This window comes from Antechinus flavipes, chromosome 4 (assembly GCF_016432865.1).
Source record: "Antechinus flavipes isolate AdamAnt ecotype Samford, QLD, Australia chromosome 4, AdamAnt_v2, whole genome shotgun sequence".
Lineage (NCBI taxonomy): Eukaryota > Metazoa > Chordata > Mammalia > Dasyuromorphia > Dasyuridae > Antechinus > Antechinus flavipes.
Genome location: NC_067401.1, coordinates 55174380 through 55194082, shown reverse-complemented (window position 1 = coordinate 55194082; position 19703 = coordinate 55174380). Strand labels below are relative to the sequence as shown.

Genomic DNA, 19703 nt, shown 5'->3' with positions numbered 1-19703 from the left:
AAAATGTGGGGGTCAGTAGGTGGGGGCTCTAGGGCCTCAAGACCCCAAATCTGATTCTGAATTCTCTGGCAGAAGTGCGCTCCCCAGGTCTGAGAGTCAGGGTGAGAAAATGGGAGGAGGAAGGAGGTGACAAGCGGGGTGAAGAACTTGAGATAGATAAGTGGAGCGCTCCGCAGCAAGCCCCTTCTCGCTGCCCGGAGCCCGCTGGATGGAGTGGCCCGGGGGGCCCCTGGGGGGGGCGGGTAGAAGAGCACACACATTGCTGGCTTCTACCCCTGAATGGTGGGGAGTTGGGAAAGTTCTCCCGGCCCTAAGGAAAACATGACCAAGGGAAACCCTGTCCTTGGCGTCCCCTGGCACGTCGCCAACTAGGTGGCAGTTCTGTCATCCTTAGGCTCTAGAAGATGAGGGCGTCTGCTCCGAGGGCTCCCAGACAGTGCCAGGGACCTCTCCTCATTGGGGAGGTCCAAGCTGGCGTTTCCTCAGCTAAGTAACAGTAGGAGCCCTTGTCCATCGAGGGGGTTAGGGCAGGGGGTTACCCCAGATAGGGAGAGGGTCTTTAGGGTTGCACCTGCATGGAGGAAGTGCGGGAGCTTCATTTTACACCAGGAACAGACTCGGGGACGTGGGTGAAGTTGTTTGTCCACGATCCTAGAAGCTGGTAAGCACTAAGGATGCCCACGTACCGGGTACCACTCCCATCGAGAGGGGCTGTCTTGTAGGACACAGATGAACGCGCCCTCGCCACCCAGAAGCCTCCCAGTATAAGTAACATCCTATTTCTAAGAACCTCGCAACTCGAAGGGGACAAATGCCACAAAAGGGGCCCTGCGGACGGGTGTGGGGGCTTGTGGCCAGCCCTGCCTGGTTCTCCGAGGGAGAAAGGAGGCTCCTGCGGGGAAGCAGCCTGGGCTTGGGCCAGCTTTCATGGGAGCCAGGTTTCCAGATGAGGCGCTCGCTCTGACCCAGCAGATGGGCTCCTACTCCACAACTCTCAGCCTTAAGACTTACTCGGCCCCCTGGGGTCGCATCCAGGCCAGTGTTAGAGGCGGACGGGAACTCGGGTCCTCCTACTGAGGCTGGGTCTCTAGCTTCCTTTATCTGCCAATCCTCAGGAGCCCTAAACACGCAAACCACTTATCCCTTCCAAAGCAGCTCCATCCATCTTTATGTTCTGGACCCTCTCATTCTAACCTGGCTGCTGGAGCCTTAACTCCCCCAGCCACCTTCCAGCTTTCTCACGACCCAACTCCGGCAAATCCATCATAATGAAAAGGATTCTGGAGGCTAAGGCAAATTCTGGCAAGGGTTTGTGGCTAATGTTAGCATCCTCACATCCCACTCCCCACCTCAGCTCATCCCACCTCCTAACCCTCAAAGTCACGCAAAAGTTGACAAAGCATTTATTAGGGATGAAACATATTCTAAAAGTACCTTTAAAAAAAAAAAGGAAAAAACAGCATGAGAATTACAAAACTGTTCCTTCAGGAGATAAAAAGTATTTATTTACAGAAGACAAGACTTTAGAAAAAGACAGAATCTGGCTTGGTAGCTGCAAGCCAATCCTGAGTCCAGTGGTGGATGTGAGTTAGAAACCCCTCTCTCTTCTGGGAACGGAGAGAGATCACAGAACTGGGCGCTTTGTAAAAACATTTTTGCCCAGCCAGATAACATCTGAAGAATTGAATCTTCCAGAGCTGAACAGTCATGTGAAGATGGCCCAGGAGAAGGGGTTACTTTTATTCACTTTTTTTTTTTTTGAGGGTCCAGAGGGGAGTGATTACATTTCACTTCAGGAAATAAAATTGCTCTTCCCTTTCCCCTCAGAAATACTTCATTTAACTGAAGCAAGATTTCCCATCTCCCCTAAAGCTCTCTGTAGCCACATATCAGGGTGCGGGAGGTCCAGGAGCTTGGTCTGGGTGGCAACGATGCGGCAACACTTAAAAGTTGGAGAAGGATAGGTGGCTTGAGAGATCAGCCTGAGCCCGGGTGCTCATGGAGTGGCTTGTTTGTTTTCACAGGGTTCATCTCATTACCTAAAGAGACAGAACGAGGAGCTCCTTGAATTGCTGGTGTCTCCTCAGTTGGCGTCCCCCCATTGAGGGGACAACAGCCCTGCTGCATCTGTTCCCCCAGCTGAGTTCCGGATCCTTAAGTCCCTCTAAAAAATAGGGAAAGGGAAGCCTCAGGCACCAGTCCTGGAAGATACCCATATACCCCTTCCAGCCCGAGCACCCAATCCACCCCAATATATGTTACCTAGTGAGTCCAGACGTCATCACCTTCTTGGGGAACTGCAGATGGTTTCGGGAGGCAGCAGAGACTGGAAGGCTTGATTTCTGGGGAGCAGAAACTTGGTGGGGGTGACAAAAAAATAAATTAATAAGGAGTCACAAGAGAAAGCAGAACATCCCTGGAAATCATAAGGCCCGTGGTCCCAGTGAGCAAAGCTTCTAAGACCCAGAGGTCCACAAGTCTGGGCTCTCCACCCTGACTCACACTCTCCCTGATTGTGGCCCCATCTTTTTAAGGTGACTGTGTGAATTAAAGGGAAAGCATGTTTTTGGTTGTTGTCCCTGGCAAGGGTGAAATGGGTCCATTTAATGTTCCTTCTCTGGGCTCTCCTCCCCTAAGTCCAGCCTTCCTCACCTCGGTGTCCTGCTGCGCTGGGCCTTAATGGCCCTTTCCGAGGTGGAGTGGACTCTGGGGGCAGACTGCCTTTCCCAGACAGGGGACTCCTGCTGGAGAGCAGGGCCTGGCTGGCGGGTTTGGGGATGGCAGTAGGTGTGGGCAGCTTGCTGGGCCTGCTGGCCGGGCCCTGTGTCCGGGCTGGGCGCTGAAGGGTGCTTGGGGGAAGCTGTAGGGTGAGGGCTGGCCGTGTGGTGGAAGCTGAGCCTGGTGATAAAGAAGGGTATTTCTAAGCAAGGAGAACCACAATCCTTGTCTCCCGGACGTCCCCTCCAAGGCAAAGAGGCCTCGTTCTTTTTACCGGCAACAGGTGCTCTGCCGCTGGGTCCCACTTTCCCCCGGGCTGGAGGGGTGATCCGGCTGAGGGGAGAAGACTGACTTCTTGCGGAGGGGAGCACACTGCCAGTGGGCACCTCCTGAGAAGTGAGAGGAAGGAAATGGAAGGGGAAGCGAGGAGAACCTCTTCCCGGCGAGCCCACAGCAGTGGGGAAGGGCAAGCCTGTCTCACACTGAACCGTGATGATGGGTCCGGGGTGTATTACAAGGGGGAAAAGGGGGTCATAGAACAAGGTGGATCACTGTTCCACAGGGCTTCCCTTCTGTTAACTGAAGACAAGGATCAGGTCCCCCTTGTTTGCTCGTTTAAATATGTCCAAGGCCGCTAGGTGGTGCGAATGAGAGAATGGCAGGACAGAATCAAGAAAGGCTGAGTTCAAATTCTCTCAGATACTAGCTACAGCTTTGCACAAGTCACTTACTTCTGTTCACCTCAGTTTCCTCCTCTGTAAAATGGAGATATCAATAGCACCTACTTCTCACAGGGTTGTTGTGAAGATCAAATTGGATAATAATTGTAATTTTATATATATGTGTGTGTATATATATATATATATATATATTTATATTTACAAAAAATAAATTATAAATGTTAGTGATCAGGACATAGTCTCCAGTTTTCTCATTAGGCTGGATGCCCTTCATTAGACCTTCTCAGCATTCTTAAAATCTGGTCACCCACTGCAACCCCTTCATATGGGTCACCCTAGACCGGCCACAGAAATTCCCAAGAAAGCCTGTTAGGGCAGGGGCTGGTCTGACCCAGCCTTCCTGGGTCACTTAGTGATGTCCCCCATACTCACTTTCTTTGTGCTAGAAGGCTTCTTCCCAGGCACAGCTCGAAGAGCCTTGCTCGACGCCTTCTTCTCATTGCTCCGGAGTCGGGGGCTCAGGCCTCCCAGAGAAGAGGCCCCCCGGATGGAAGAGCTCACGGTGGGCAGCAGGGCTCGGACAGGGCTATTCTTTACCACGAATGTCTCCCGTCGGGGACTGGCCTTCACCCGCCTCCCCTTGCCATCATCAGGAGTGTCCCTCTCCTGCAGGGCACACTGTTCCAGTCGGGCTGCCAGACGGTTGGCTTCAGCCAGAATTTCCTCCAACTTCTCCGGGCTGAGAGGGCCTAAGCTTAGCCTTAAGCCCTGGGGCTCTTCGGCCACAGTATTCATGTCACTCCGGTGGGCCAGACCCCGTCTAGGTGGCCGCTCAGGAATCACTGGCTCCGCAGCCTCTTCCTCCTCTCGGCTGAGTCAGAGAGCAAACCTAGATGTTCTAGATCCAGGCAAGATTTCCACCGGGGGAAAAGAGGGGAGCAGGAGGGGACGGGACTAGGGAGCAAGCAACAGGTCTGCCGGCTGAACCCAGTCAGCTTTCCACTCTATTAATACAGAAGTTCTTTGAGGGCAGAGACTGTGGCTAAATATTTCTATTCTCAGTGCTTACCATAGTATGTAGCACATACTAAGAGCTTAATAATTTTTCGTCCACTCAAAGTTCTAACTTTCGCTCTGGCTACAAGGTCAGTGTTAGGTGCTACTTGGAGTGCCGACAGGGGTATGCTGGAGCCAGCTTATTTAGGCTCCAGGACGACTGTTCAGTTTTCAAGGTGAGCTTTTACACCTCAGAAATTGGTAAATGCTAACAAAGCAAGGCTGCGTCTGTTGTTTTATTCATTGTCTATAATTAAGAAAGTAATAAAATGAAGGATGAACTTAAAAGTAGTTCCTGCATTTCTGGAGAGCCAGCGCACCTCTGCTACTGTCCCTACTAGCATATGAACCAGTTAACAGACCATCTTGGACAAGGCTGGCTCAGGGAAACTCCACAACGAGGGATGAACAGATGCCTTTATTTTTCTTTCTGCTGTCCTGAAACCCCAACCCAGCCACCATTGTTCTCTCCTAGTTCTATACTCTTACTGCTAATCCTTGATGGCACCAAACATCCAGCCCATTTACGCCAGATTTCTCAAACTGCCCAGAACTCAAAGTTTCAGATTCACAGTGAATAGCAAAGGCAGAGAGAAACAGCACAAAGGGACCCTTACCTGTCTGAAGGTGATGGCACACTAAAATCCAATGTCTCATCCACAATAAACATTATGTCTAAAGGGAGAAATAACAGATGCTAAAGCTGGTCCCTCTCCTCCACCCCCCTCCCCCAACTTCATGTCCATAACATTGGTCTACAAAAGATTTAGAGTCCAGACTGCCTCAGGCCCCGTCTCTACTCCAGCACCTGGGATTTCTCACCTTCCTCCAAATTCTCCATATTGTAGCCAGCAGGAAAAGAGTCAGCTTGAGCCAGAACTGAAAAGAAAGCATGGTGTTTTGGGGTCTTCCCTCATTCTGCAGAGCAGGTTCTCCCGACTTTGCTATGCCTGTTGTGCTTCTCAGGGTTCCATTATGGGTCCCAGGTAACAGAACGAGACCCAATGGCATAAACTGCAGGATTCCAGTTCATGTAAGGTGAAACTTCCTAACACTCAGAGGCGCCCCTAAGTGGACCGGGCTGGCTCGGAAGATTGTGAGTGGGGTCTCCCCCCCTGGATTTGCAAGAAGCTGGATAATCCCCTGCTGGGAATGGCAGTGGGAAGTCTCTTTCAGATACAGAGTGATTAGATCACAGGCGTCCTCCACTTGGGATGTGGATTCCCAGGCACAACCTTCGGGATTAGGCTGAGAGAATTAGTGTCACAGCTGGAGGGGATTCAATTCAATAATCCTTTATTAAGCCCGAACTATGTGTCAGACACTGATGGGGACATAAAGACAAAGATTAAAGAAAACGGGAAAAACTCTATCAGAGAGTTTTATTTAAACAACGTGTAAAAGTTAAATAAAAGGGATTTGGTCCAACCTGTTCATTTGAGAGACCATGGACACCGGCCTAAGGTGAGCCCCGGCAGGGGAAGAGGAGAGTTGGGACAAAAGCCGGGTCTTCACACTCCCAGCTGCTCTGCTCTCTGATGATGAAGATGATGCTAACAAAAACTGGCATTTATGCTTATTATGTAGGTATTATACACGATTATTTTATACACAGGATCTCATTTGATCCTCACGACCGTTCTAGGAGATAGGTGCTATTATTATCCCCATTTTACGGATGAGAAAACTGAGGCAAACAGGAGTTAAGCGACTTGCCCAGAACCCGAATTGAACCCAAGTCTTCCAAAGTTCCAGGACCCGAACGCTATCCTGCGCTAGTAAATACACCTGGTATGGGGGGGTGGGGGGGAGGGGGCGGGAAGAGCGAAGAGGAGGAGGGGGTGTGTGTAGGCTCTAACTCCTCCCACTCCATCCCCAGGAATGAATGGGGATGCTTTCTCCTCTGCTGCGTTAGCCGCTGCACATTTACGCCTCCCCCGCGGCCATGCAAGTCCCCCTCCCTCGCTGCAAGCTGCCCCCCTTTCCCTCTGCACGCCCCTTCCCTGCACTCCCCATTGCCTCAAGCTCCCGGCGCTGCAGAACCTCCTGCCTCCGGCCCCGCACGCCCCGTTCCCCTCGATCTTGCGTGCCCCACTGTGTCCTGTCCTGGGTCCAGCACGCCCCGCCCCCCGATCCCAAACGCCCCAGTTCCCCCGACCCGTTTCCCCTCAGCTCTGCACGCTCCCTCCTGGCCCTGTACGCCCCGCTCCCCGGATCCCGCACGCTCCCCTTCCCCCGGCCCTGCAGCCCCCCTCCTCCTGCCCTCATTGCAATGCATCGGGGACCCCTTCCTCCATCCCCGATCTTTTCTCCGGCCCCCAGCAATTAATTCCCCGAAGCCCCCCGATCCTGTCGCTCCCTGTGGATCCTTCGCGAGCCCCCCCCCCCACGCCTCACCTGACTTACGAGACTACCACCTTGCGTCGCGAAGGGAACCTTTTTCTTGGTCCAGTCGCGGGAATTGACCCCCAAGGCGCGGGGTACCTTTCGAAATTCCTAGGCCCCACCCCTTTTCCCTGAAGCTTTCTCTGATTGGTAACATCGCTTTCCTGACCCCACCCCATACAAGGGAGAGGAGGAGCCTCTAGACCGGAAGTCCGAGGGGGGAGGGGAGGGGCATCCGAACGGAAAGCGGCCGGAGAACGGGAGGTGACTGCTTCTCGAGGTCGTTGTGGTTGTGGGGCTCGCGCAAGAGCGCACAAGGGGGCGCTTTCCTCTCCCACCCTCTCCCACGAGGAGAACGCGGGTCAACCCTGGGACGGGGGCGGAGCGGGGTGCGCCCGAGAAAACGCGCCAATGAGTGTCCGTTGAACGCCCGGCCCCGCCCCCGTGGCGCTCCAACCGCCTCCCTCAGCAGCTCGGTCCTGCTCCGTTCGCCGCGCGGGGTGGCTCTTGAACTGCCCGGTCAGAGGTGGAGGCAGATGGAGAGGCCTCTCAATGACCACTTCGGGACCTTCCGCTCGGGCCTCCACCCGCGAGAAGCCTTCTTTGCTGGCCCCCAATTGTTAGTCGTTGTCCCCCACCCCCCCATCACAGTTCTTAATTTATGGATTTGCGGTACCGCCTTCCGCCCTTCCCCCTCCGAGAATGGAAGCCCCCCGAGGGCAGGCCCTTTTCCTTTCCTCGCTCTCGGGGCACATAATTGGCGCCTACTGTTTGAAAGAAAGCCTAAACAAGTGCGGGAAAAGGTGTTAAAAGCTTATTCGTGGAAGGGAGGAGCTGGTTTTCCGCGCTAGGCTTTTGGACATAACTGAAGATTTACAGATTTAGGAATAGAAACCCCCAAGGTGTCATCTGCGTTAAACCCTCCCCTACAGATGGGGAAATTGAGGCCACCGGACATTACGCGATTTGCCTTAAATCTGCTGTACTTATTGCTTACCATTCTTCAAAGGAGCATTTTGGACAGAATCTCTTTAGAATGCAATTATCTATTTCTTTCCCCACAAAAAAAAAAGGGGGGGAAGGGGGGAGAGAAAAAAGAGTGCCTTACAAAACGAATCTCTTTTCTCCATGTGTTCAGAAATATGGTTAGGAAAATGTGGAGTGTGGGATGCCACCATCCTTGTCTTGTGGAACTGAGAGAGACGCTGGTGCTCTTACTTAATGAAAACCCAAGATGGTGATTATAAACATGAGTTATTTTTACCAAGAACTACTTGACATTTTCTTCAAAAAACCATCATAATGTACAAAAAACTGATAACAAACGTTTCTAATTGAGGCAAGTTTGAAGAAGACCATCGCAAGAGGAAGTAGCTATAAGCTTTACTGTGGTGTAGCCAAAAGTTAGCAAATGCACCTTAAGTGATGAGAAAATTGCCAAATAGAATGCGAACCCTTTCTGCCTCACCTCTCCAAAAGGGGGATATTTTCACCTAAGGTTAATGAGGGCCATTTCCATACCCTATAACTAGTTCTTATATCTCTTTTCTCCAATTTTCCTGTCTCCTTTTGCTCACTTCTGGCAGTCTTTGATATCTTTTAACGTCTCAGTTTCCACCCTTCGATTTGCTAATTCTGCTGTACTGCAACAAGCAGGGGAAACATAATCATGTTTGATCGTTTTGTCTAATTCCCAGCAAGTAAACTCTGGGTCTGAGGGGTTGGCCTTGGAAGCAGACATGTAATGGACTTGGTGACATAGGACCTCAGGATGTCCCTTTTTGCTTCCTGGGTCTCAGCTCTGTTTAAGGGTACTTGAGGATGCTGGACAATGACCCTCTTTTAAGTGAAGTGTTAAGTGCAATAACTGTGATATAAGTAAAGGGGACGAGGGGTGAAGAAGGGAAAGCCAGGAAGTTGCAGATTTATGTGATTTGGGGCTGGGGAGCCTCCCAAATAAGATTACTTCCCAGGATCTGAAGAATTGTTTAGATTTTCAGAATTAACTTCAGGAAGATTGGGGTCCATGGGAGAGCCAGGAGACAACCAATTTTGCTTTTTAACTAACTGTTCCACCTTCCCGAGGGTCCCGAGTGACACCTTTGGATTTATTGTCACTTGGGGTGGGGGGAGCCATATTGTATCCACAGAAGTGAGGCGGCAGTGTGTCCCTCATCTCTTCAAGGTATTTATTTGCAGCATGTATGAGTGAAGTAATTTGAGAATGGCCAGGAGTTAATGTCTCTTAAATTGAAAATTGTAGAACCAAGGGAAAGAGCCAGTGAAACAGGACCACTTTTTCTTTCTGGACTCCTTGTTGGGGTTTTAAGAGTTTTATCAACAGAAGCAAACCAGAAGTGTGGCCACCCCACAGCCACAAAAACCACCATTCCAACCTCAGTCAGCTCTTTGTGCACCCTAAGGGAATGTGAATGGGCAGCTGGTTAGAGACCTGAGTAGGTGAATGAACTATTCACACCCCAGTGCACAACTCTTTTGTTTAAAGGCGAAGAGATGAACTGTGATTAGATTTATCTTTCAATGTGAAAAAGCTCTTTACCAAGTTGAGTGTAAGGAAGTAGGTAGCATGGGTTAGCCTTGAGTTCTCAAAGACAGCTGGTGGTCTGTGGTTTGTAAGCTGAATCATCGAGTATCATTTTTTCTTAAGCCCTCGGCTTGGACTCTGTTCAAGTGGGAAGAAAATCTGGTCATGCGATTAGCTGGCTCAGGCCTCTTGACACCTTAATGCACAACATTTCTCTAAACTGCGATGCTTTCCCTATACTTCTCAACCAAATCTAGTCCTTCCTCTACTCCAAAGTCTTACTCAAAATTTGCCACTTTTCTTAACTCTCCAGTCCCCAATCTCTCGCTCAAAATGTTTTCTCAGTAACCTCACATGACTTCAAACCAGAATCACTTTTATCTTTTGGGAGAGAAGACAAGCAAACCAGAATTCATTACTTTTAGGGTATGACCTTGACATATGCACATTCAGTTTTGGATAAAAGAAATGAATAGACACAAGTCTAGGCAAGAGAGTCCTCCAGGCTAAACTCAAACAGATCCTTAATGTGATTCTCTTTCCCTCAATGGCTCCAATGATCTCTCAGCTTTCAGAACATTCTTAAATTCTTGATTTTTGTATACTGTTTATTTATGCCTTATGTATTCTATCTCTCCTAATTATACTGTTATCTTCTTTATCTTCCCCATCTGTGCCAGAGCGCTTCTGAACCCCAATGAAGAGATCCATAACCAGTGAGGGTTTCTCGTCATATTCTGTTCATATCACATTCTAACTAGAGAAAAAGTGTCGAAAAAAGGTCAAGCTCAAAGGAAAATTTGAGTGTGGTAAACTGAACTCAGGTTTGGGGGTGGAGGTGGAAATAAACTATTGTCATTATTAGTAAATAAGTTTTCATCATCTCAGATCTGGTTTCTTGAAGGTCAAACCCAGATCTTTTTATGGGGATCCGCACATTCCAAACTAAACTCAGGCAGCAGGGAGATTGTGCTCTTTGTAGCTCCCTAAAGACCAGTAGTAACCAGCCAGAATGACTCAATGCAGTAACAAATGTTCAGACAGATACTAGGTAGCCAATTTACTGCTGTAACCACAGGGACAAATTGTAGCCAGGGAGTGGGAGTGAAGTGTCCCTGTTCAGTTGGATCTTGAATTCCTGTGCATATGAATCTTGTGTATCATTATCTTGTCTGGATAGTGACTGTAGAAAGAGTGAAATGACCAAAAAGATACAGAAATGGTCGAGAGATGGAGAGGCTGAATGAATGTATGAATGAATGAAAAAAAACTGTTAAAAGTCTATAATCCCAGCTCACTGCTAAACACTAGAAATACAAATTTTAAAAGACAGTTTAGCTCTTGGCATTTTTAATAAAAGAGAAGGTCAGGAAGAAGTAGTTTGGGGTGGAAAGTTACAGGGAAAATGGAGTTTAGGGGTTTAGCCTAATCCACCCTTTCCAGGAGTAGTGAAAGTTGGTTTAATTTTCCAAAGTGAAAAACGGCAAGATGGTTGCGGCAGAGAAGGGGAGAGGTGAAGGAGACAGGTGCTGGCATAAGATTATTAGCAGGAAGATGGCCAGAGGGAAGTAGCACATGGCTAAAGGCAGGCCTAAATGTCCTAGGGACTAAAACAATTAGCCTGCGTGAAAGGGTGAAGTCAAAAGATCCCTTCATAGAAGAGAATGTGAGAGGGTTATCAAAATTAGAATTTAAAGTATGGTTTATGTATACATTTGTATAGAGATGTTCAGTATGTTCATTTTTAAGTCAACATAAACATTTTTAATCTTTTAAGATTGCTGATTTCTTGCAAAAGTCTTTTAAGTTTAGTTATGACCAACCCTTTCCATCTCCAAACTACAATTTAAGAGAATGTATTGGAACAAGGAAAGCCCTCTACTTGATCTACCATACCCCCAAGCTATAACCTTTGTTTTCCCTTTCTCTTGACAGCTCCTATAAAAATGTTCTTTAAACATTGTTTCCACTTTCTCTCCTTCCACTCATTTTCTATTAAACCTCCCTTTTGATAAATATTGGGACAATTTTTAACATCTGAATATTAAATGTTGTAGATAAGAATCTATCAAGTATGGACTTTATCAAAGCTTTATATATCTTAAGCAGGAATGGATAAAAGTGATAAATAGTGGCTGAATGTTGAAGGGCTAAGGGACTAAAGTTGAATGATACAGACTTGTTCCAAACCCAATATTAAGAGACTCCCCCTCCTCCCCCCCCCCCCCTTATCCTGCCTTATAGCCAGTTACATTCTTGCAGGAGGCCTCTCTGGGACCAAAAAGCTAAATGTTTTATCGCATCACTTTCTGAGACTCCATAGGAAAACTCCGAGCACAAATGACAGATGATTGGTCTCTCATCATTGGGGTCTCAAAATTTATATTGTCCCTTTCCCTGTACTCATGGGAGAGACTGGAAAATCCTTAGATACTTAGCTATGTTGGGGTGCTTGTTAGTTTGGAAAGACTGGTGTCAACTGATGAAATCCATTTAGAGAAGTAGAAATGTGTAATGTTCTTTGTATAATCCAGAGGGCAGAGTTAAACCCCATTATGAGGTTTTCAGGATACAGAACTGTTTTGAGTAGGCAGGAATTGTGAGGCTGGTTGGTACACACTCTGTACTTTGGATTCCTCATCTGTTAAATGGGGATTATAACTCTTGTCTATTTTAAAATGTGTTTGCATGGAGAAGAAACGAAATAATGATTTAAAAAAAAACCCTATTCAAATAAACTAGAATAATTATAGCACAGCCTAAAAGATGAGAAGGAAACCAGAGCCACACTTCAGATTCATTTTTACTCTAGATCCCTGGATTTCCAATTGTGGCAAAGTTTCTAAGATGACATGGTAATGACTGAATTCCCAGAGTCCCAAGTCTGTCTTATAAAGATGTCATTGGTCCTCTTCGAGAATGAAGGACAAAAAACAATTTTTCACATCCACTCAATTCACCGATGTTTGTCCTGAAAGTTATTTCATCAAAAAGTTCTGGCTTCTGAAACTCCAAGGATCAGAAACCCTGGTCAGAACTCTGTACTTGGGATTTGCCTAATCTGGTTCTTCATATTATCTTGGGTTAGAAGGCAAGATTTGAGATTGAGGTGGTAGGACAGGACTATCTTACATTGTTCCCATCACGGCCCCCCACATCTCCTCCTTACCTCCTATCACCGCCCTCTCCCCTCTTCCTGCCCCATCCTGCTCTGGGATAACCTATTTTCAAGCTTTGGTAACTGTCCTAATTGACAAAGTGGGTAGACAGAGGAAAGATGTCAGTGCATTTGACTAGAAAAATTTTGCCCTTCTGAACTCTTGATTCCTACATTTCAGGAAGGGATGAGTTCACTGGGTTATTTTCCCCTCTCCAGTACATCAAGGTATTTGTCTTCAGTCCCTGAAATCTCATCACCTCCTTCACTGAAGTTTTCCTGATTAGAACTGTTGAAACATGGAATTCCAGCAACTCATACCTGCCACAAAAGCATCCAAGCTCTTCTTAAGAGATAATGTGAAGTGTTTGATTAACTCTGTGCCAGTCTTCTCTCCCTCAATCCCAATGATAAGTCCTAGAAATTAAGAGATCAATTTCACTTTTCAGAGCAAATTTGTCTCATAATGAGGATTCAAATGCACCTAATAGATCACCTGGTTCTGTCCATATTAGAAGAAACAGTGCTATGTTTTAACCCCCTAGGTGGAAACAAGTTTCACTTATTCTATAGCTAGATAGCATTATAATCGTTTTGCAAATAACATACAGTGGGTCAGATGAATGGATTTGGAAAGAACATCTTGACCTTATTATAAAATGCCCTGAAGCATATGCCGAACTGCTGGTGGGTCAGTAGTGTTATCTTTGTATATGAAAGGTAGCTCTGCAGCTTAATGTGTGCAATTTGGCACAAAGGGTTCTGGATATGACAAGTGTACAGGTTAGAGTTCTCTGTAGTGTTCAAGGGAGAGGGGAGCCGAGTCTGTGGCCTAGAAGAGGCAGCACAAGCCCCCAGATTTCCCTGCTCATCTTGAGAGATGCTGGACACAGCCAAAGAAATGGGGACTGATGTTACTTAGGTCATGCTGCAGTCTGCCAGTAGTCGGGTGAACTCCGGGGCTTCAGAGAAATCTCAGTAAACTTCTTAGGCTTGAAAGTGATTACTGGAGTTAGTGGGGAGCGGAGCTGGACCATAAATGATCATAATATCCAAGACTTCTCTATTGATGGTTTCTCAGCTCTTTCCATTTCAATTTGTTTCGTATTGTGACTCCTTACCTGCTCTCTGGATATGAGCAAAGTCAGTGGTGACAGGAGCTGTGGCATTGAGTCTACACTGGTTTTTAGCAAAGACCCAGAAGTAGGTGTTGCCGATAGTGAGGTTAGAGACTTGCAATGTGCAGTGTGATGATAATGCTCCAGCATTGCAAACCTCTGCCGCAAGGCCCCAAGGATACCCAACAAATGAGGGCCTACGTGGTTTAGAGACTCAGAAAAGTATCCGTGGGAACCCAAACCTTGAAATGTTTTCAGTGCCCCCCACCTCCCTTATTTCTCTATGACACAGTGAGTTCTTCCCTACAACTATTCCTACCTAAGGAGGCGGGAAGAAGTGGCTTGGCTCTATCTCTCAGATGTCATTGTTTCTCAGACAGGAGAAGGAATCCTTGGGTGGACAAAGTTTTCTCCCTATATCACCCTTTGCCTCACTTATTACCAGGATATTGATTGGGACCTTGACTTTCAGGCTTCCTAGTTGTCCCCTCATCTGATACTGGCTTGAAATCAGTATACTGGGCTGCTTGGATGAAAAAGAGTTCTTACACTCACCTGCTTGGCATTTAGGGCATGGTTATCATGAGTCTAGATGGCTCGAGGCTTGGGTTTTCCTCTATATACAAAGAACAATCATACTAGCCTTTTCAGACCTACCTACAATAGGGCTTAGATCTACCCCCATGTCCTTCAGGTGATAACATATAGCTAAATATACAAAATACTCTTAGAAATTTATTGTGATATTCAACTCACAGCATTCTCAATAATTTAGCTGGTTCTTGTAAAATTCCATGAATTTTAAATTCTAGGGGACTTCTTTCCAACAGCATCCATGAGAGGTTTGGACTTGGCCCCAGGTTCTGAGGATCACGTACCATAAGAGACGGAATTGGGCATGTTTACTCTCGTTTGGAGTTCAGGTTGCAGACTTTCAGGGCTACACGGGTCCAAATGAATACCAATAGCAGCAATAATATAATTCACATTTATGACATGCTTTAAGATTTAAGATGTAAGAGCATTCTTAACAATTCCTAACACTATGCAAAATAGTAGAAGGTGGTATCTGGGATACCATTCCTTCTCCCTCCCTGCTGTCATACAAATATCTATTTTTCATATTAAAAAAAAACTGAGGCTCCGAGAATCAAAATGACTTGCTCATGGTTACAGGTTTAGAAAGCTTTGAAGCTGGGATTTGAACCCAAATTTCCTGATGTCTAATTCAGAACCCTTTCAGATTCCTGAAGGTGCCTAAGCTTTAGCCAGCTTGGGGTCCACGGTTATTGCTAACAGATTGGATGTTTCTTAGGAATTCCTGCTTTGAATGGTACTAGCCCACTCCACAGAACTGACCAGATCTACCCATGCTCAAGAAGAGCAGAGAGCCTATCGCCATTAGACTTTTGCTTTTGGCTCTTGCTGACACTTCTTGCTTTATTCAGCTTTCCCAAACATATCTCCCTGATTTGGGGCAGCCACTCCATTCCTCTCAAGCAGGATTTGTGGAGTCTGATCACTGAACAAAGGTCCCATGCTTGATCCCAGGGAGAAATCTGCAGAGCAGAATGAGACAAATCTACCTGGAAAGGGCTCAGCAGGCACCAAATCCCCAACCTTTCACATCAGGGCCTCAGATAAGATAAGCTACATACCCAGATCTCAAGGACCAGGATAGCCAAATCTTGGGGTCTTCTAGGCCAAGGCAAAGAGGTAACATGGGGTCACAGAGGGGAAATAATGCTCAGTTTGGGAGACTATAACATGACTTCAAGATATATTGTTTGGTTGAGTTTTTTCCTTTCAATTCTGTCTAATCATTTTTCTCAATTTATAGTTTTATTGGCAAAAATACTGAAGTAGTCTGCCATTTCCTTCTCTAGCTTATTTTAAATAGGAGGAAACTGAGATAAACCGGGTTAAGTGACTTACCTGGCTCCACACAGTAAAGGCTGAAGCCATGTTTGGACTCGGGAAGATGTCTTCCTGATTCCAAGTCCGGTACTCTATCCACTGCATCACCTAGCTTAGCTTCCCCATCAGGTATGGGTGAAATCAGGAATATGGGGTCATACCTTAGAGACCTCAGAGGTTATTCAGTCCAAAGTTCCATTTCAGGGAGGAATAGCACTCTTGGCAGTTATTGGTCACCCAGCTTCTTTGGTTTCAGTCCTGGTGAGGAGGAATTCGCCTAACAAGGCGGTGTTCTGGCACTGGAAAATGCTCCTTGTTAGAAAGTTTCTTACATAGAGCTGAAATACGCCTTTTCACAACTTTTCTTTTTAACATGTCTTGTTATTAATATATTTGGATTTGACATCACATTTTTTGTATTTGTCTCCCCTTATTCCTCTCCAACCCAGTGAGCCATCCCTAGGAATGATATGCAAAGAAAGCAACTTAGTAAAACTAGGCCCCATATTGATGGTATCTGACAGAAGACAATCTTTCACAGTCATGCCCCATCGTTGCAACAAAAGGATGGAGATGCATTTTCTCAACTTTTCTCTGGGCATAACCTTCTTCTTGATTCTAGTATCTGAAGTACAGATAGTAAATATCTTCTCCATATGACAGCCCTTCAGCCCTTCAGATATTTAGACAGTCATCCTGGTCTGCCTCTCCCCTATCCTTCCCCCAAGTTTTATTTCCATTAAGCTAAATGTACTTTCCTTATGTGATATAGTCGAAAGAACTCTTCCCCATCCTATCCTGTTCTCCCTTCTCTTGTTTGATAATACATAATGTGCTCTCCATGCCTTCATTCCTCTCTTCAGCAAATATAATTCTTATTCTTCATTTCCCTCCTCAGATGGAGGATAAGTGAAAACTGTACAAAGCTGAATACCTCCAGGTAGGTATCAGGGTGGTATATAGTACATTTTTTAATAATACAAAGTTATTAAAATTATAGAATACTTAGTAAATAAGTCACACAAAAAAAATTCTATCATTGCTACTAACCAGCTATGTGATTTTTTAAAAACCTCTTTGCATCCTGAGTCACATCCTGGTGATATGACTGTTACTAGCACTGTAAAATACTAGCACATATAAAATGAAATAATATATGAGAATGAGCTGCTGAGCAGTCTCAAAAGAGGGAGTTTCCACATGTAGCTCCCCTACATCAATTAAATCACATATGTAAATGCAGTATTCTTGAAATAAATATTAAGCACCTACTATGTACCAGACCTTTCAGGAAGGGTAATCCTAGTCAGATCAAATCATCCCAGACAAGTGAGAATCAATCCTGTTTTCAAAGACCTCCAGAGAAGTAAATTCCATAAACGTCCATCCTTCTTGTCTCTAAAAAGAAAACATACCACACTTATCAGAGAATTGATTTTTATGTTTAATAAGAATTCTTCATCCTGAAGTTTAAGCCAATTTCTTCTCTTTGGCTCACAGTGCAGAGGAACAGTTGATTACCATTTTATTTTAGCAATGAAGTCCCTTTCAACACGATCACTTCCTGGCTAAATAGGTTTTATTTAAATTATTCCAACCCTTTCACCAGCTGTCGATCCCCATCTTCTTCCTGTCTCTTTTTATCAAACTCATTTGGACACAAAAGTCTAGCAAGGGGATGACTAATGTTGTCTATAATGGGAACTCATAGTTTCTATATGCCTTCTTTCCTTTTCCTTAGGGGACTGTGAAAGAAATTAAGGGAGTTGAAAGCATCCCCTCAGCTTTCCTCACTGTCCCAACTCTTCTTCCCTAAAACCAATCACTGGTCCAGAAACCTCATCAGATGCTAGGAGGGGAGAGAAACAGCTCTAGTACAGAAGTATAGAATATAAGAGGGAATCTTAGAGATCATTTAGTTTATCTTAAACTAACTCCCTGTTACAGCTGAAGAAATTCTGGCCAGTGAATAAAGTGACTTGCCCAAGATCACAAAGCAAATTTTATCAGAGTATGTATAGAGGAACATTTCACTTGAAATGTCTAGGACTAGGATGTGGGAAAGAAAGTAGAAGGTGATCATGGAAAGAAAAATTTTGATCTCCCACATTTTATGCTACATTTCATTTAAGCACAGGTTTTGGTTCTTTAATGATAACTCTACATTGTTGACTCATCATTTAGGACCCAAAGATACTTCATTGCTGCTTCTGCCCAAATGCATTCTTTCCCTACATTGTAATTGTTCAGTTGATCTTTTCTTCTCTACCTTTGGCTTTAACCTATCCAGATGGTTTTCAATGTTTTACTCTGTTAAGGCTTATCCCTGCATGTGGATGTTTTGTATTTTGGTGAAATATTAAAACATCCTCTGGGCTAAATAAGATTTGAGGATAACTAAGGGACTTCAAGCCCATTGGTGAGTGGGGGAATGAAGTGTCTACTCCAAACCTGTGAAGACTTCCCCAGCACAATAGGCAGATGTGAGCAATGTGTTCCAATAGAATATGAAGATAGCAAAAAGAAGCAGGTGCTATGGAGCACCAAGGGCTTGATTAGAAATTGAAGATGCCAGTTACTGTACCCTGAGCCCCACTGCCAGTCATCTTAATTTTGTCTTTCCACTGAACTCTGATGACTTTGGAAGAGAGATTGAGGCTGGTGACTTTGTGCAACTCTTCCTCACTGGATTCTCTAGTCAAAAGATATCACTCATACAGCAGATTCTATAAGCCCTCTGGGAGCTGGCATCATATAGGCAGCCCAGGCTATAAGGTCTTCTCACTGGATTGAATAGCAGTAGAATCTGGAAGTTTCCTGGTTCTGAGCAACTTTTTTTTTCCTTTTTAAAAAAATTTATTGAACTAAATGCAAAATAGGAAAAAACCAAAATAGAAATAAGACAGAAAAGGAAAATTTGAAAAAAAGTAAAACATTGTCATGTGTCCTATAGAATGTCAGGATTCAAAATATACAATAAGTTTCCATTTCAAGACAGCATATATAATAGAAGAAATTATATAAATGAGTGTCTATCTCTTCTTTGCTCGCTTATAGGTTATTCTTTTGTTCTCTACTGAGTACTTTTTACTTTCTTCTTTTTTCTCCTTTCATCCTCCCTCACATCTTCCTGAGTAGTCTTTTTTTAAGGACTGCAGCTTATCTCCTGGTGTGAGGAAGGAAATAGAAAAGGTGCTCTAAAAATTTGTTTCATCAATTGTAACCCTGTTTACTACAGCATGCTGGGACTCTATATTGTGGTTGAAGAAAAAAGTTCAAAAACTTTTGCAAAGATAATTTCTCTTATCATTGGTACACGGAATATGTGCACTTAAGGACAACATGAAATCCAGTAGACCTGAAAGATGAATAGCTGTTGTTGCGAGAGAATTCAACACTGAAGGCATCCAGATAACAGCTGTGAGGGACAAAAAACTGGTAAATGAATGCCAGCTTACCAAAGTTGGAGCTGGATACACATTTTTCTGGAGTAGCCAAATGATGGAGAGCACTGTGAGCTGACCTAGGTTTTATAGTCAAAACCCATGTAGTTAACAAGCTTATATGCTTTCCAAAAGGAGCAAAATACAGATCCATAACAATGTGATTTCCATTTGCAGAAAAGCACACCACCATCATTAATGTATATGCTCTCCCTATGATGAACCCTGCTGAGATCAAAGAAAAATATGGTGATTTGGAAACTCTCATCAGTGTGTCAAAAAAGGACAATCCTGGATGACTTTAACACCAGAGTAGGTACAGACTATCAAATGTGGCAGGGATTTCTGGAGTAAAGTTGGAAACAAGAATGGCTGTTTATTACTGAAGACTTGTGCATTTCATGTTCTCATCACCAACACTGTCTTCTGTTAACCTAAATGCAATAAAACTTCATGAATGCACATTTGAAGCAAATGTTGGGGTTTTTAAATGATTGTCATTGTAAGCAGAAGAGATAGGATATGATGTGGGACAGAGTGCTGGAATGATCCTACCCTTATCCTCTTCAAGCTTAAACACTGACATTCAACAAAAATGGCTAGCCCCAAGATGATTACCAGAAGACTTACTTCAATAGATTATAGAGTTCTTTTTTTTGTTTGTTTGTTTTGTTTGTTTTGTTT

General features: G+C 45.1%; 1 protein-coding gene and 1 long non-coding RNA gene across 5 annotated transcripts; one reads left to right on the top strand and one right to left on the bottom strand.

Annotated features, from left to right (window-relative positions):
• Positions 1-1483: 1483 nt before the first annotated feature.
• PSRC1 (proline and serine rich coiled-coil 1) lies at positions 1484-6944 on the bottom strand. Of its 4 annotated transcripts, none has more exons than XM_051993154.1 (8): positions 6852-6944; positions 5277-5333; positions 5072-5129; positions 3831-4269; positions 2993-3107; positions 2653-2898; positions 2263-2356; positions 1484-2164 (listed from the first exon to the last, which is right to left on the bottom strand). In XM_051993154.1, the coding sequence occupies exons 2-8, from the start codon at positions 5293-5295 to the stop codon at positions 2155-2157; spliced, it is 981 nt and encodes a 326-aa protein (XP_051849114.1). In that variant the 5' UTR covers positions 5296-5333; positions 6852-6944; the 3' UTR covers positions 1484-2154. The 4 variants fall into 4 exon arrangements, with proteins under 4 accessions (XP_051849114.1, XP_051849116.1, XP_051849115.1 ...); XM_051993156.1 differs by having other exon boundaries at positions 1484-2039; XM_051993155.1 differs by lacking the exon at positions 6852-6944 and having other exon boundaries at positions 5277-6168.
• A 416-nt stretch (positions 6945-7360) lies between these two features.
• Positions 7361-19494, top strand: LOC127559394 (uncharacterized). Its single transcript, XR_007953120.1, has 3 exons — positions 7361-7458; positions 16475-16516; positions 19197-19494. It is a non-coding gene; the product is annotated as an uncharacterized LOC127559394 (long non-coding RNA).
• Positions 19495-19703: the final 209 nt, after the last annotated feature.

Bases quoted from the DNA above. Each gene is read 5' to 3' on its own strand.
- PSRC1 (XM_051993154.1), bottom strand. The intron at 2,899-2,992 runs GTAAAAAGAACG...CTTTATCACCAG, and splicing joins CGGCAGAGCACCTGTTGCCG to GCTCAGCTTCCACCACACGG. The intron at 2,357-2,652 runs GTGAGGAAGGCT...ACCCCCACCAAG, and splicing joins CAGCGCAGCAGGACACCGAG to TTTCTGCTCCCCAGAAATCA.